Source organism: Oncorhynchus kisutch, linkage group LG21 (genome assembly GCF_002021735.2).
Source record: "Oncorhynchus kisutch isolate 150728-3 linkage group LG21, Okis_V2, whole genome shotgun sequence".
Lineage (NCBI taxonomy): Eukaryota > Metazoa > Chordata > Actinopteri > Salmoniformes > Salmonidae > Oncorhynchus > Oncorhynchus kisutch.
The window spans coordinates 16,557,251-16,575,700 of NC_034194.2; the positions used below are offsets into that span (position 1 = coordinate 16,557,251).

An 18,450-nucleotide genomic window follows, 5' to 3' on the forward strand; every position below is an offset into this window, starting at 1 on the left:
TCCAACCAAGGTAGAAACAATCTGGCACTGTATGATCTGTCATTTATACGCAATTGTGCACAAAGGGCGCACCTAATCAATCTATGGACGCACCTGATGCCATAAATCATAAAGGACAACATTTTGATTCCACAAATTGAGGAATACCTCAAGAGTTGGAGAAAATTACGGTATTCCAATTATAATATCCATATTTGGTCAGATTATAATACCTTCTACCATGACACTTGCCAATTCAGGCTACTAGACGCTTTCAATAAAACAATTCAACATCGGAAAATGATGGCACTTCATTTCACAATTGAATATATTTATTCCATTTATGTATTTGCCAATGAAATAATCATCAGCAATACATGTGTGGTCCAGTGGCACACTGACAACATCAACAGTCAACAGAAGAGGGTAGTATAGTCTATAACACAACATCACAACTGGGGAATTTGCATTTAGGATATGTAACTGCGACAGAGGAAATCTGGTTTGCAAGTCGATATAGAAAACGTAAAAAAGACAAGCATATGTGCAGACTGTACAGTTTTCAGCAGAAGGGCTTCAGGGCAAAATTACCTTCATATTAGGCCACCAGGGCTAAATGGATACGTGCTGAATCAACCCTGTGGTCAAATTAGTCGATTTTTTTCCAATGCCAAATGGACCCTTGGGGCTGCGTTTTATATATGCATGATTAATATACAGTGCAGAGAGGGAGAAATTCAGCTAAGACAAACAACTTTCACACATAGAGCTAATATTGTATTTAAGAAGCCAACTGTAAACATGTGGATATGTTAGCCTGGTAGTAAAATGACTAATACCATATTGGTATCAAAACTAGGTTCATCAAGATAACCTCTTGATAGGTAGTATCATGAATATGTGAACATTAAACAGTGTATTGTCTATTAAACTGTTTATAAGCATGCTTGTTAATGTTGCAAATACCATATTTTTTATATGGCATATTTTACTTTCAAAATACAGCGGAGAGGCTGACTTAGACTCTGAAATCCTCCTCACTGGGAAAAGCAATGAAACAAAGTAATACTGTGATATGGCTCATGATCAGTCATTACTCGCTCTGAGGCTTCCCAACCTCATTATATCATATACACTTCTCAACTACACATGGTTCCTGTGGCAGGAGGCCCAGATAGAATGATTGACGGAGGCAAAGAGGAGACAGACACTAATGGGTAGGAATGCCTATGTCATCAGAAAAAGAGCTCTAAAGATGTCCCTGATGTTCTCAGTACTATTTAGCATAGGAGCCTATATGCTTTTTCCCCCCCGTATTCATCATTTTCTAACACTGGTAGGTCTCACATGACTCTGATAAAACAATCTGTCACATGATGGCACATCTTTGGTCAGCTTGGAGCCCGGCTGCAGTATGACTCTGATGGAGGTTTTAAAACAGACTACTTTGCATTTTCTCTTGAACAGATGGCTGTGAATATTGGTGAGTCTTTGACATTTCATTTTGTGTGCGAGAGAGTGAGCGTTCAGTGAACTTCCAGCCAGCTCTGTGTGTGTTGGGACCATTGCTCTGTGAGAATTACCGCTGTGGTTTCCAAGTACAGACAGTCTCCTTTCCATAATTGGTGTATATTTAGACACAAACACGCACACGCACACACACAAAGATCAGATAAAAATGCAACAGTGTCAAGGATTGATTTCTCCCCCGACCACAGCTCAGCTCCTGTATCATATCAGGATATTATTCTCTTTCCAATTGCCTCATTGGTTAAAGATCCAATTTCCAGTGAGGAGTTGGCAGAGTATTTCCTCTTCTCCCAGAGGGCAAGCTTTGTTTACTATAGAAAGCTGTATAGGTCTCAGGTAACAATGAGCTTCACGCCTTGCTATCTTTCATAAAGGGATATTTCATAGAAAACTCAGGCAGGTGGAAGGTAAACCTGCAGACGTATAGGAGAGGAAAATCTTTACATCCACAGGTAGCCACATGTGCTTGCTTCAAAGGTTTTAATCAATAGCCTCCTGCCAGAGCATTATACTTGGCACAGGGCAAGTACATGGGTCTTTTAAACATTGTATATGAGAGTGGAGCATTTAGTAAAATAGAGGAACAAATAAATGATAGATGGCAGCATCAGGTTAGCTTCACACCCTCCCCCGTTATGTCTGCGGTGTTGAGGACGGATGGGCTGAGGCTGGCAACAGTTTGCCTCACATACTGTAGAAAATTGTAATGAATGATACCTTCCGGCTGTACAGGCTGTTGCTAGGCACTCCAAACCATTATTGTATCAGCACATCTCGCTGTTCAGATGAGAGATTAGAAAGTAGGATGTCAGTGATTACATCAGGCATTGCAGGAAGTGAAAGTACTCGGAAATCAAATGAGAAAATTGATTGGACTTTTCCACAGTTAGATTTTATTATATTTACAGTCAATTTGAAAGTAACATAAATATAAATTGCTAAATCTATTGAGAAGTAGAAGTGAGCACTGAACCCAAGCAAAACAACCAATGGTGTGTTCAGGAAAGCCTCTATGATGAGCAATTGAGTGCCTGCAACAGTATTATATACAGCTCCCTTTGAATGTAGGAACTTAGAATACAGTACAGCAAGATGCAATCTAATTATTTTATTTCTAATTCAGATCTATACAACATCTTGTCAAAAACGTTATCCTGGTTGAGAATTTCTGTTATATTTACAACTTTGAATAATCTCTGCAATCAAGGGGTGATGGACAATTGCAGCAGTAAGTAACTATGTTGGTAACCACCAGTGTCACTACAGTACATCCACTATCCAATCATATTAGATCAACTCACTGATAAAACACAACTTACTCTTATCTGGGACTTGTAATGAATGGAAGCATACTAGAGACCATATTGCTTTTACCCAGTTGAATATCAATACCATACTGTCCCAGACACAAATGTTATGAAGAAGAGGATAATGCTTAGCTTTGGAATCTTTGTGTCTTCAGGTTTTCTATTGGCTGTTACCATTTGGTCATGTTCAAACACAAGTAGTAAGTGTATGTTGGAAGCTAAACTTGCCTGAGTTTAGAACAGCATTTTAGGCATTTATGTATTTCGAGGTGACATTTACAAAATTATCATCATAGATCACAACGGAGGGGGAAATAAAAGCTTCAATTTCAATATTCAGTCACTTGGAAGACCTGTTAGTATTACCTCATTCATTTCCAGAAGAGCCAACAGATTCACACTATTGAAATAGAAAACATAGATAGGCCCCATGATATAGAGTTAAGATGTACAGAGCAGAAGGATTTATGCATGGTGGGAGATATACAAATGGTTTTGCTCACGGGAAAAAGGCTCCCTCCAGTAGAACACTTACAGTATGATGAGGCTAAGACAACGATGAAAGAACTGAGGCAATCCTGGTTGGTTCAGGGGGTTCCCACGCTGTCCACTAGACAAAAGCACAACGTTTCAGCCACAGCACAAACTCTACCACACACCTCCTTCTAGTCCTCACACCACACCACTATCAGCAAGATATTGTTCCCAAGGTTTCCCTTGACACTTTATACAGTTAGGAGTAAAAGAAAGGCCCACTTATACACAACATAACAAGAGCTTGGGACTACAAGGTTCTATCTGCAAAAAGATTATTCTAAGATAATTGGCTTTATAGTTACGAACCCTCATTGCTTTGAATAGTGTCAGCTATTTTTCTATTGTATTCTTTGGAACTTAACAACATGAATTGGGGTATTTATATATATGTAGAGAACATTGAAGAGAACAAGGCTATGTCAATAACTCAATTTTGATAAAAAAAATGCAGATAAAACCTTCTAGTTCCAAGCTCTCTATAATATATTGTTAGTCAACTATAAAAGAGTAAACACTGTCACATGTTAAAAAAAATCTAGAATTGAAAGAAGTTACATTTTGTTTTCTCTTTGTCATTAGACTCATGTCCCCACGCTGTCTTAAAAAAGCACAAATTTCACATAACCTTACAGAGAAAAGACATCTGCAGAAAGGCCAACTGTCACCTCTACCTAGTCTGGGATGAGGTCCAGTGCTCTCAGAGATTAAATATGCAACAGATTTTGACACCTCATGCAAAACAAATATTGTGTTATCCCCGAATGAACTTTTGAACTGATGTCCCCGAGACGAGCTCCAAAAATATGTATCTCTGGATAGCATCCAATACCTTGTCTAACTCATCTTTAACGCTTGTTCTTGGCACATTCAAGGCAAATACATCCATCGTAAGAAACAACTACTGATTGCTTTTTCAATCCCGTCAAAGTTTTGTCCCATTCAATTGCCCAACTCAGATCGAATTCCAACGGCCCAAGTGTATGTATTGTAAACACATGGTTTCACATGTACATAGATTCTAATCAACTCTTCATAAGGGAGCTATAAAACTACTTCTGATGACTAAAGCCATAGTTATTAGTTATTGAACATTCCATAAGCAGAGCGTATTTCTAATCAAGTTAGTCGGAACACAGGCACCACTTAGCTAGTGCTCTCAGAACTTGGCACAAGTCCAACTGTTTCCCTTTGTCCGGAATCTTGGTCCTTTTGAACACTGTCCAGGGGCATCAAAGCAATTTGTTCCCTCAATATAACAGTTATTCAGCTGTCATAAAGAAAGCAAGAACCAGTATGGAGAGGTATGCGTCCTGTAAGGTCAACAGAGCCACAGGAGGGCGCTCTTGCACCTGCCTGGCCCCTAGTCCAGACCCAGACTGACTCCACCACTGAGCAGAGAGGCTGAGCAGAGACAAAGAAAACCCAGTGTGTTTGTCGGAGTCTTTGAGGTTAAAGTGTCGAATCTCACGTTCTCCACACAGTTTGTAAGACACTGTATTATTTTAAGACATTTACGAAATGAGACAATAAGTTAGAACTGTAGCTCTCTATTTGATTGGTTCATAAGGCAGCTGTCCTTGTTACTTTGACCTGTGAAGAGAAAGAGAAAAATGAGTCAGTGCCAAGAAAGCACATTGCCACAGACAAATTCAAATACAAGTTCATATTGTATGTTCATGCTAAAACAAGCACATCACGAAAAAAAGCACTAATCATTACACCTGCCACTATTCTCTAAAGACCTTGGTAATTCACAGTTGTTACATCCAATAAGAACAATTGTTAACGGGCATCAGCTGTGAAGACTGATTGACTATTGAAGATGATGTGTAGCACATCTACCATATCATTATCTTGGCGCAAATGATTTATAATCTATATTGTCTTCCCTATTGGGTGTCATAAAACCACAGAATGGCTCTTAATGACATTTTAGTTTTTTTGTCCATTCTCCTGTGTTACAAATGAATCCATATGTCCATAATGTGTGCCATATGTGTTAAATGCTGACCTACCGACAGTTACACACTTTCCCTGAGCAATACAGGAAATTATGATCATAAAATGATGGTTCTTGTCTGATGTGATGACGGCAAAGTGATTTACCCTGGAATTAGCCACCTATCTGCCCAGTTATTATAGAGAAGTATAGGCAGAACATTCATGACACAACTGAGAAGTTATGTTGGCGAAGGATTGAAGTGTTTCCTTGAGTGCAAGTCTAAACCCTACTCCCTTAAATGACGGAGGACTCCCACCTGAACTCAGCTGACCTTGTACAACCAGCAGCTAATAACAGATGACACAATACTGATTTGAACAATGGGCCAGATACAACACATCCTATTCCATTCACATTAGACAATGGACATGTCCACACACCCTATGTGCACTTCATTGTCCCCTCCCCTCCCTGTGTTTCCATTCATTGCTGTCTGAGAGTGACAGACAGCAGGTTAAGATTTAGGAAACACTCCATTGTAGTCACCCCTGAATGACCAAATGTAGGCATTGGGCTGGGCAAGAGGCTGTGACCCCCCTCTCTTCCTCCCTACCTATTCCCACCAACCCCCTCTCCTCACTAGTAGACATGTCAGCAACCTGCTCTAAATCCTGGCACTGCTTCACAGTGTTTCTCCCCCTACGATTAGTGTTACTTAGCTGGGCCAGTCAGCTGAGGCCTGTGCTCCACAGAGAGAGGCAGGCAGGGGATACCCAGGCTGTTCTGTTCCTGCCACTTTGGGGCTCATCTGACACACAAGGCCATGAGCACAGCACAGCATATCCCCCAAAATTTGCTTCATGTGACCCCCAGAGAAATGTGATTAAAAAAAAAACTGGAAACCATGTGTTTGATGTATTTGTTACCATTCCACTATTTCCTCTCCAGTCATTATCGTGAGCCGGTCCTCCCCAATAAGGTGCCACCAACCTCCTGTGCATTGTATATCCACATTCATGTTCAATGTACCTATGAGACCCGCTTTCGAGGATAACTCTTTATACTGTAGGAGTGGATTACTGTCTATTTCCCGTGTATTATATGTTGACCAGCCTGCACTGTACACAGGATTATAAAACAAAATCTCTGATCCATTCAGTGTCAAGTAGGGAAATCCTTTCAAGTCTCTCAAAGACTGAACATCCCGTGTTCCTCTCCTCATTTACTCTCAAGACAATCTCAACCTTTCAGGAGTCCAGATACAAACAGTCCCTCCCTCATTGTTGACCCAAGCTATTGCCTAAGCTGTACTGACACTAGCATTATTTATATATGAGACTCCTCTCTGCCTTGCGTTCTCATGTCCTCAGCCTAGTCCTATTCGTCCAGTTTATAGACTGAAGTGTGACAATATAGTGAACTTGGCACCCAAATAAGCCACAGTCAGGGGAAAACATTTCTGAAGGACTGTAATAGGAGGTGTGAAGAGATGTAGCTACAGTGCACTTACATGTACATGGGTTGTAGTTGCAAATGGGATGTCTTCTGAGGCCCTTGATAACCATAGGAGTCGAACCCTCCTATAAAATCAACTGGACACAGAAATAAGAAGAAAAGGAGGACATCTGGTTACTGTGAGATCAAACAAAGGCATGCGTGTGTGTGCACGCGCGTCTGTGTCTCTAAATAAGCGCGTGCGTGCTTGTGTCTTTGTGATAATCCCAGGCAGTGGATGATCAGTGTCCGGACCGTCTAAGGGCTGGTTAGGGGCGATATCTGCGGTGGAGCAATGCTCGGGGAGCATGGCCTGTTGGATTAGCAGATCACACAGAATAACAAACTGGACAGGATTAAAGCCCAGCCTTCCACAGAGACCGGCCTGCAGGTCTAGGTATCTGGGCCTCAACCAAAAAGACGGAGGTGCTAAAGCGCGATAACGATCCGATGTCTTTATGCATCTGAGTCTTTTAAGACAAATGAAACACTGAGATAAGCCAAATACATTTCCTGATGAGCTCTCCTTCCCCCCCAGCGCCTTGAATAGGAAGAGATGGAAGGTCGGGCATTATCATCATTCTAATGGTACATTTTAGGGGACGTTCACCAAAAGCTCTAAATCCTTGTTGGCCTTTATTGTAGGCATTAACCTCTGTACTGTGATCAGGCTTATCAGAGGACCTGCAGAGGTAAGACAGAACGTGCTCAATTTAAAATCTGGAGATAGACTGGCCACATCTCAATCAGGCAAATTTCAATAAAAGGCTAAGGAACAATAAAGGCTTTCACTACATCCTCTTGAAAAAAAAGTCCCAGTAAATGTAGCTTTAGCACTTAAGTATTCTATTGTATCAGTATTGTTCTGCAGAGTAAATGTTCATATATAACCACAGGAAAATGTACAGTTATAGTATAACTACTATTCCCTGAAGGAGGGAGTCAACGGCCAATCATATTCACTTCATGACCAATGGGCCAATGAATGCCGAGCCCGCCCTTGGAAGCCCTGCCTTCCTGGATATACTAATGGGGCTCGCATTCATTTCCTCAATTCAGTACAGCTCTCAGCGTGCCCAAATCCCCTGACGGCACGGGGCCAAAATATGTTATACCTCGTTCCCTCCTTCAGGGAACAGTAGTTGTATTCAGAACTGTAGGTTCCCTTTCAGTCAATCATTCGGTATAACATACTATTGGGACATACAATCACACCCCAAGCCAGCTCAGAGGGTACCAAACAAGGAGACCCACGGCAGCCCAAGCACACACAGATTACACCAGCTCTAAAAAGGGGTTACAGACAGTGGCGGATCTACCATTAGGCAGAAGAGGCATTTGCCTCAGGCCTCAAATCATCAAGAGGCCTCATAAGCTGGGCATAATTTATATATATTTTTTTACTTCTAATCTTTTACAAAAATATATAATTTCTCCGATTGAGATCCCACCCATGCTCCGTTTCGGGTACCCCAACCCCCGCCAATAATTTACTTCCATACATATAGTGTACATGTGTTTCATATCAATATTAATATTATCCAAGTTTTTATCATAATGGTAGAAACAAGTGTCATTAATCACCCACGGACTGGTTCATAATAATGGACTATTCCACCCTGACTGGTTCATAATAATGGACTATTCCACCTTGACTGGTTCAAAATAATGGACTATTCCACCCTGACAGAGTTTCTGTGCATTGTTTCACGCGATACGATTTCAAACGTGACCTTCATTGAAATGAAGTAGCAGCAATGAGGCGCTTCCAGAGCGAGGCAGAGAAAATAAAGAAAGATGACATTTTTACAGAAGAATTGCCGAAGTGAACATATTTCTTTAGTAAAAAGATAGGTGCTGCTGATAATACTGCCATCGTCATCAAGGCAGAGGACATGTACAGTGCCTTCAGAAAGTATTCATACCCCTTGACTTGTGTCACCTTGGTCGTCTTGGTAAGCAACACCTGTGTATATTTGGCCTTGTGTTTAAAGTTATTGTCTAGCAGAAAGGTGAATTTGTCTCCCAGTGTCTTTTGGAAAGCAGACTGAACCAGGTTTCCCGCTAGGATTCCGCCTGTGCTTAGCTGTATTCCATTTATTTGTATCATAAACAACTCCCTAGACCTTGCCGATGACAAGCATACCTTTGCCACATTTGTTGCAGTTTTACTTTAGTGGCTTATTGCGAACAGGTTTCTGAGTAAGGAACTGAGTTAGGAAGGACGGCTGTATCTTTGTAGTGACTTGGTGTATTGACACACCATCCGAAGTGTAATTAATAGCTCACCATGCTCAAAGGGATATTCAATGTATGCTTTTTACAGTTTTACCCATCTACAAATAAGTGCACTTCTTTGCGAGGCATTAGACAACCTCCCTGGTTTTTGTAGTTCAATATGTTTTTTAATTCACTGCTCGACCGAGGGACCTTTGTATTGTACTGTATGTGTGGGGTACAGAGATGACTTAGTCATTCAAAAAATCATGTTAAACATGATTATAGCACACAGAACATGCAACTTATTTAGGCTTGCCATAACACAGGGGTTGAATACTTATTGACTCTAAACATTTCAGCTTTTCATTTTTTATTACATTTGTAAAACAAAATAAAAACATAATTCACTGTGAAATTATGGGGTGTTGTGTGTAGGCCAGTGACAAAAATCTCATTTGAATCCATTTAAAATTCAGGTTGTAACACACCAAATTTGGAAAAAGTCAAGGGGTATGAATAGTTTCTGAAGGCAATGTATGTGTAGCCCATGTATATTATGCTGTCTGGCCAACAAGAGTACGGCATAGTACGTTTTTTTTTGTTGCTTGGATGCTTTCTCCGGTAAGATAGTTTTAGCCACTTGCCAATTGAAGAAAAGTTGGCGGGTGCAAAGTGCACTGTTTGGACGCTGTAATTATTTTGGATAAAAGTACGAAGGTAACCTACTTTTTGATAATCAGATGAAAAAATCATGAGTGGTTGTGTTCATGGCATATTAAAAGGTAATACATTTTCACAGTTAAATTTCATGTCTTTCCTATAAAACCCATAAAACTGGCCTCTGCCTGGGGCCTCCAAATCATTAAGTCCACCACTGGTTACAGAAGCCACCTTTTTCCCTAATAGGTACCTGAGAAGCATGAACTGTCAGAGCCTCATGAAGCCTGAACTGTCAGAGCCCTATATAGGGAACCAGAACCAGCTGCAACTTGGCTATGCACAATGACAATCTGCCACTACAGGCCAAGTCCAAAGGGCACACGCGCTGCATAGCATTGATCAGAGCCGATGAACCACGGCAGCCTGAGGCTCAAACACACAGGAAACCTGCAGTAACCTGGAAACGGTGTACTCCCACGCTGCCACGGCAGCCAAAGGCTCAAACACACAGAAAACGATGGTAACCCTGATAATGCGCACTTTACGCTCTGCCGCACCCCAAGGCAGCCCAAGGCTCAAACCCGCAGGGAACTGTGGTAACCCGGATAAATGCGCAACCTGCACACTGCCTAACACCCACTCCCGGACCCAGCCATAAGAACACTATGAGCCACACTGGGAGCAGTTACATCCAAGTGATAAAACCTCACTAAGGTATGTGGGGATGCCCCGGATCAATGCCCTAGAAGCCGCAACACACCCCTAGTGGAGTGAGCATGCACATCACTAGGCGATCCTTTTCCCTTGTCCTTTGCTGTCAAATGCCAGGGAGACAATCCAAGAAAGTGCCCTACCCTGAGCTGGATTAGCAAAATAGACAAAAAGCTGGTCACAAACGCGGACATCCAGGGTCCCATCCATATACATGTGTAAAGCGCACCGGACACAGGCCATGCAACCTCCGTTGTTCACTGGGAGAAAATGGAGGAGATGAGAAAGGGAACAGCTCAAAAGCCAGGGACCTGTTAGATATAGCCATAACCTTGGGAGCAAAAGCTGCATTAGGATGTAACACAACTTTGGAGTCGCCAACCGCGAGCTCCAAACAGGACGGGTATACTGATATGCCATGAGCAGGGCAGTCTTGTAGGAAAGGACCTTCAGGTCCACAGACTCCAATGGTTCAAACGGAGGCCCACACAGAGCATCCAGGATCAAAGCTAGGTCCAAGGTCGGTGCCATGGCCTTTACCAGGGGTCTCCAACCTTTTCTAGCATGAGAGCTGCTTTAAAAAAAAATGTAATGTTGCAAGCTACAATTTTTTTCCTAGCTTTCAAAGCACCTTTATCTCTTCTCCTCTCCCCTGCAACTCTTCCGAGCCTTAAGTGTACAAGAGAAAGTAGTACACTATGTTTTCTGTCAATATACCTGGTAGAATAATGGTTAATAAACAACTATAAAAAATGTTTGAGTACGAAGCGTTTGCGGTGATCACCCTGCGGGACAATATCCGGCCCATGAGAACCCACTGCAAGGAGTCAACGCCCTTAGGCACGACAGGGATACCTTGAGCCACCGATGGCAATGGCAAGTTGCATCCAGGCGTGTAGCACTCAGACAGTGCTGAAACAGACGCATCAACAGAAGTCCCAGAGGCACCCCAGCTATCATAGAGGCCATCAGAGCCAATAACTGCAGGCACAAGTGAAAAGGCATCGAGTGCCCCAGCTGAAATCGTGCCAGACCGAGCCGGAATGCGTCCCTCCTCTTTTGGGACAAAAACGCATGATTCAGAACAGAGTCCAGATTGAGACCCAAAAAATGAACGCACTGAGCCGGAGTCAAACAACTTTTCTTGTAATTCACTATGAACCCGAGAGATTGAATATGGGAAACCAGCACGGCAGTGTGGAGCTCCACCTGTTCCCTTGACTCCGCCAAGACCTGCCAATCGTCCAGATAGGTCAATACTCTGATCCCTTGGCACCACACCGGTGCCAAAGCAGCCTCCACCACCATAGAAAAGGTGCGGGGCGATAGGGAGAGCCCGAAAGAGAGCCCACCCTCAAAATGAAACCGCAAGTCCAGGAAGGTTCCATCGGCTGCACCAACCGCTCTGTACTTCTGACACGGGGACCATCCAAATATATGGTTTTGAAGGAGAGAGGAAATCTCCACTCTTAAGGCAGGCGCTAGGACCCCGGGGACCATTGACGTGATGATGCCACGAAAAGGAAGAGGACGCACAGCAAACTGCTGTCCGTAACCCCTAGCCACCGTCCTCATCACCTACTGTGAAACTGCGTAGGCCGCCACTGGACAGAGCACGCTGCCAGTCTCCCATACATTATGTCCTGAAGGGGCAGAGCTCCACCCTGAGGTCTGGGATAATTTGTTTTCGAATTCACCACTCTTGACAAACATGTGTCTGAATGTGGGAAGAAACTATTTTTATTATGCCCTTACCTGGATGATATCGCCCTCTCGATACCCCTGAACACCAAGGAACTTTGGGTTGAAACAATGTGCTTTCGTGATACTGCCGTTCTGACATCCGGGGGCAAACCAGGTTCGGGGACTTCGGCAACTAGTAACTTGCCCCCATTAACCGAGCCACTTGGGAGCACTGTTGCCACTATAAATGCTTGGTGCGGAGGGCCCCGTCACCCCTGTGACGGATTTTCGTGGGAAAACGACACATAGAGCTGCGTCCTGTTTTCTGTAAGAACTCCATAGTCGAGCCAAACAACCTTATTTGCGAAACTGGCTCATCCAAATACATCTGTATGTCCCTCTCAGGAATCCTGGACAACGTCAACTGGAGGTGTCGCTAAGCCACCACTGTCACCCCCATACTTCCCCTACAGACAGGATAGTACAGCAGGACAGATGTACAAAATTAGCCGTAGCACGCATTTCGACGAAGAGCTCTGAAACGGGCTTTCCCGCCTCCATAGTCTTATTCAGCTCTTGCAGCAAATCGATATGATACAGAACATCTGCAGCACTGTGACCACATTCAACAACCGGGCTGCCACACCCTAGGCCTGGTATACTTTGTCCAGCTGATCCCCCGAGAACCGGGACTGTTTATTTGGAAGTACCGTGCTAGGATTAGCCCCATTGTTAGTCCATGGAGGTAAGTAAGTTGCCAGCTTTGCATCCATCAGCAGTGTGCAAACGTGCCCCGCCTACTCCATACGCTGTACATTCATGAACTCCCCATAACCCGGTAGAGGGGAATCCCGGGTCGCCTTTAGCTCAGGGGTAAGCAGGGGTAAGCGATGCTTCACAGCTGCAGGAACAGGAGGTAGATACCTTCCCCCAAACCTAGAGGAACTCTGCTGTGGGGGAGAAGCCGGCCAATCCACCCCCGGGTGATCTGCCGCCCTACGACACAGCTCCATCAAAGGCCTATTAACCACCAATGGTTCACTCTCACCGGCCGAATCCAAAAGCTTTAGGCTGCCCCAGATTGATGTCATTCGATTCACACTCTGAACACCCTCCAGAACCAGCCAGGGATAGTACAGTATATCATCCCCGGGAATCTGATCAATGACAGAGAAACTGGAATGATCTTCACTCGGCTGTGATGACAGCCCTATCAACTCCGACCACCGCTGCTGCTCTCTCCCGGCCAGTCAGACAACCCCATTCCCGAGGTCGCTTCACCGGAAACCCTTCGTCAGGAGCCCCAATCTTTCTCACAAAGTCAGCCCGATGCCCAATGGAAGTTGAAGCCAGGAGGAGACAATGGTCACACGAACTGGTCCGAGCCAAGACCTCCTGAGCGTGTTTCCACTCCATTTAAAATCTTACTAAAGCAAGGAAGAACTGGCTACACAAGCAGTGGAGAAAGTAATGGGTTTTTAACAAAAAGAAAAACCGATAAGAAGAGTCAAAATTCATAACATCTCTATTGGGACGAGTACTCTCTCCCTACTAACAGACCAAAGTCGGAGCTGAATTTCGTAGTCTTCGTGTGCTTCAAAAGTTAGCAAATTACATGATACGCTCTTCCTCCAGAGGAGCTGAAGAGCGAAGCATTGAGGAAATGAATGCGTGCCCCGGGATTATAGCCAGGAAGGTGGGGCTTCTGAGGGCGGGCTCGGCATCCATTGGCCCATTGGATCATTGGGCGTGATTTCAGTTTTCTTCAGGTGAATATATAAGACTGTTAGAATGTTACACTGAGTGACCGACTGACTGAACCATTATGTGTGTAATGAAAAGCTATAATACTATTATCCTTTTGCTGGAGGGAATAATGTTAAATGCCTGCAGCTACTTATATTTACCATGCTAATATGACAAATAGTGCTCACTTGATGACGAAACACACTAAAACAGATGCTAATAGCTAAGGTGGATTATTAGTAGCTCATATCTATACAAAAAGCCCTGAAAGATGCCAGTAAAACACTAGCAGCAGTCAGAGATATACAGGCACCACTTCCCCCAAAGACATAGCCACATATTGATTGGGCTTTATTCAGTAGGCTTTAGCTATAGGGGAAGGTTTAATGGCAGCATTGTTGAGAATTGCAGTCAGCACAACTTGATCTACGTCTCCAAATTGCTTTGTCTTAAGTACTCACAACAAGTTGTTATGACAAAGCAGTGGCAAATGAAATGCCGCCGAGGGCCAATCAACATGACATTCCACCTTTCTGGTACACTGAACCTGATTGCAAATCCCATAGAGGAAGCTGTAACCTAATTTCCTTGTTATTAATGCAAAAACAGTATTTACAGCACCTTGAACACACTGCTAGCTGCATCTTGATTCCCCCTCTCTCATCTTTTCTCCCTCTTTCCTCTCTTGGAGGCAAAATAATTTAAAATACCATCCTTTCTTTTAAATGGACCCTGGGACATTACCCTTGATAGTAGTTGTAATTACAGAGTGAGCGTGTTGATTGGTTTTAGCTGTTCATTACCTTCGCTGAGGTGCTTCATGTACTATATTAATTAGAGCTGTAATGGCCAATACGGCTCCCAGATTAGTGTTTCCTCATGCTTCAGGGATCAAACTATCAATACCATTCTCATTCACTGGAGGGTATGAACAATATTATTCCTCTGTGTTTGGCCAAATTAAACACAGCTACATGACTGAAATGATCACCACCACCACTGCAAATGGAGTATTATACTTCATGGGCTTTTCCCAGGTTCTTTAAATTCCAACTCTGGAACACATCAAATACATCAATGAGATTGTCAAGGGTAAATTCCAATTTGAGCTTCATTTCCCCTGAATGGCATATTTCTCACTGCCATTATTGAGTGGCAAATATAATTGTCTCTTAATTGGGACCAAAATTACTTTGATCATAACAATGCCTGAGGGAATCCTTTACTTATCCAGGATGGGCTATATAATATCCCAGATTGAGGTACTCCCCATTCTGGGCAGTGACATTTGGGCTCTAAAGATGGGAAAGCTATGTCTGGGGATACTCTTTAGAGAGAGAGAGAGACATGGTCTGATAGGCAATCTCAGCTAGCTGAGAGACTCACGTTTGGTTGTGGTCATGGTTTAGTACTCCTGCCTGCCTCGGGTTGGCTCCCTGTACAGAGGCTCCAGCAGAGCCAGGAGAAATGCTGCATTTTTTTTAACCCATGCTAAATGTAGAGGAAATAGCCTGCTAAGTGCCACATCACTTATTTGACTCAGTCTTTTTCTGGCTTGAGAGAGCAACCAAACCGCGCACACTCTTAGTAATATCTCTCATAACAGCTCCCATGTTCAGTGTACTGTGTGCATATTGAAGGTGATCACACCGCTATCAGAGGCAAAGCCTTCTTCTACCACCACTGAAACGTTTTATTTGAATCCCTATTGCTGGTGAGCGGTACTGTATGTTGGGTTGCGACAACACTAACCAGCAGTCAGGTATAATGTCAGTACACTAAAAGTGTTGTTAGTGTACTGACCTAGGGGAGGACCTAGGAGAGCCGGGCACTCTTAATAAAGGCATGGACATTATCAGCAACCATCACTCCTGTGTTCCGAATGGCACGTTGTGTTAGCTAATCCAAGTTTATAATTTTAAAAGGCTAATTGATCATTAGAAAACCCTTTTGAAATTATGTTAGTACAGCTGAAAACTCTTGTCCTGATTAAAGAAGCATCAGCATTTTGGGTTCAAAAAACAGGCTCAAAATGGCCAGAAACAAAGAACTTTCTTCTGAAGCTCGTCAGTCTATTCTTGTTCGGAGAAATTAAGGCTATTCCATGCGAGAAATTGCCAAGAAACGGAAGATCTCGTACCATGCTGTGTACTACTCCCTTCACAGAACAGCACAAACTGGCTTTAACTAGAATAGAAAGAGGAGTGGGAGGCTCCGGTGCACAGTTGAGCAAGAGGACAGGTACATTAGAGTGTCTAGTTTGAGAAACAGACATCTCACAAGTCCTCAACTGGCAGCTTCATTAAATAGTACCAGCAAAACATCAGTCTCAGGGGAGAGGCGACACCGGGATTTATTGGCCAGTCTGAGATATGGCTTTTTCTTTGCAACTCTGCCTAGAAGGCCAGCATCCTGTAGTCATCTCTCTACTGTTGACATTGAGACTGGTGTTTTGCGTGTATTTCTTTATGAAGCTGCCAGTTGAGTCCTTGTGAGGAGTCTGTTTCTCGAACTAGACACTAATGTACTTGTCCTCTTGCTCAGTTGTGCACCGGGGCCTCCCACTCCTCTTTCTATTCTGGTTAGGGCCAGTTTGTGCTGTTCTGTGAAGGGAGTAGTTTACAGCGTTGTACAAGATCTTCAGTTTCTTGGCAATTTTTCGCATGGAATAGCCTTCATTTCTCAGAACAAGAATAGACTGACGAGTTTCAGAAGAAAGTTCTTTGTTTCTGGCCATTTTGATCCTATGTAGATATTCCATACAAAAATGGCAATTTCCAGCTACAATAGTCATTTACAACATTAACAATGTCTACACTGTATTTCTGATCAATTTGACGTTATTTTAATGGACAAACAAATCTGCTTTTATTTCAAAAACAAGGACATTTCTAACTGACCCCAACATTTTGAACGGTAGTGTAAGTCAAAAATGTTCTAAAACGATAGAGAAGGCATGTACAGTGTGCAAACATGTACAATCGCCTCATGTGACCCCCCCCCCCCCTCTGACCCCCCCTCTCTCTTTCTCGCTCTCTATCCCCTCTCGTTCCTTCTTTCTCTTTATGGCTGCTGCTTGGTTACAAATGTTGCAAATGGAGAGAATGCAAGAGAGATTGCTAAAAACTAAATGGTATTGATCTAGGATGCCGGGGTGGTTGGCAAATGCATTCTTCCCAGCACATACTATGTTTCCAAATCAAGACGGGTAACAAGGAGAACTACCACATGTCTTGGCGCAATCAATATTCATTTCTAAATGACGATAACACAAAAAGTCATTCCTGTCCCGATATATGTTTTGCTTTCTAATCTTGTGAAAAAGAGGCAGTGGCCAAAGGAAATAATTCATGCATCTTGGAGCAAGGCAATTGGACTTTTAAATGTAAAGGTTTGCTGGAGCATTAAAACTTGGCTAAATCTAAAGATCCTACCAGAAGAGTAATGTCCATGCCAATGCTGGGTTATTAGAGTAAATGAAGTACTCTGTCAATGCAGGAATACAGGGAGGTCAGCCTTGAGCCAGACATACTGTATATATTTACCTGGACGTAAAATAACTACTTATATATTATATCATGGAGCGAGTCCAGGAAAATGGCTCATTAGTACTGTCGTAGCAAAACATCAGTAACTGGAGTTATGTGATTGGTCAGGTAAAGCTTATGAATCAAAGGTGTGCATTTCACTTGCCACATTCATGTCATGTCGGAAACTCTGAAATTTGCGACTTGATACTCTTTGTAGAAACATGACACCCGAGTTTCCCACTTGGGAATTATCAGAATCAAACAATACACAAATAACTTGTGTTCATTTGAGATTTAACTCTGAGTTTCCGACATGACGTGAACGGGGCAACTGAGGCACATGAGGTGAGATGGCACTGAGTCATCATGATAAGGGAAATGATAATCGCCTTTAAATGTGTGACCGTAGGAATCGGGTATATTTCTCCTAGATCTACAATATTCGTTGAAAGGCAATACTCACAGCTGTCTTCCTCTTCTGAGATGAGCTTCACCACATAACAGGCATAGATGAACCCAACAAGCTGCAAAAGAGAAATGAAGAAAGTTAAGTTAGTCTGCAGTTGTGAGTTGTGACATTTCACAGTGAGAAAGAGACTAATTAGAATAGCACAATCAGTGGAGGAAACATAGATTTTTGCCTTCAAGAGCTGCAGAGAGCTACAAAATAATATTGGTGGGAAAAGATGAGACACCAGTGATACAAAATGGGAACAAGATAGAGATCAGAAGAGCATCTCCAAGTGGAAAACATTCTGTGCTGAGGAAACAGGTGTTAGCATCTAATCTAATACCATCTAACGCTATCTGTGTTGAGGGAACAGGTGTTAGTACAACATATAATGCATCACTCTGCTCTAGGAAACGGGTCACATAGAGAGGAAGAGAGACGACAACGGAAAAAGAGAGAAAAAAAGAAACCCTGCATCGCCAATGGAAAAACATAGTTTATTAAGAGACATTCCACAAACATTTTTTTTTTTTAAATGGTCGGGGGCTAATCATGTGGGCTTGGCGGTTCTTAATAAGTCTGTGTTTAAAATGAGTCACCTAATATAATGATTAAGTGGATTAAGTTTAACAATAGAAAGCCAGGCGAACATAGGAAATG

General features: G+C 42.9%; 1 protein-coding gene across 3 annotated transcripts in view; it reads right to left on the bottom strand.

The window, feature by feature from the left end:
- Nucleotides 1-2,379: 2,379 nt before the first annotated feature.
- Nucleotides 2,380-18,450, bottom strand: part of nkain2 (sodium/potassium transporting ATPase interacting 2) — a 168,182-nt gene continuing 152,111 nt past the window's right edge. For 2 of the 3 annotated variants that reach the window (XM_031800878.1, XM_020455546.2), the window contains exons 5-7: nt 17,803-17,863; nt 6,806-6,887; nt 2,380-4,943 (exon numbers count right to left, since the gene is read on the bottom strand). In XM_031800878.1, coding sequence (XP_031656738.1) covers nt 4,934-4,943; nt 6,806-6,887; nt 17,803-17,863 — 153 coding nt within the window. In that variant the 3' untranslated portion in view covers nt 2,380-4,933. Of the gene's footprint in view, nt 4,944-6,801; nt 6,888-17,802; nt 17,864-18,450 lie in introns of those variants that run through there. The other variant, XM_031800879.1, reaches the window with a different exon arrangement.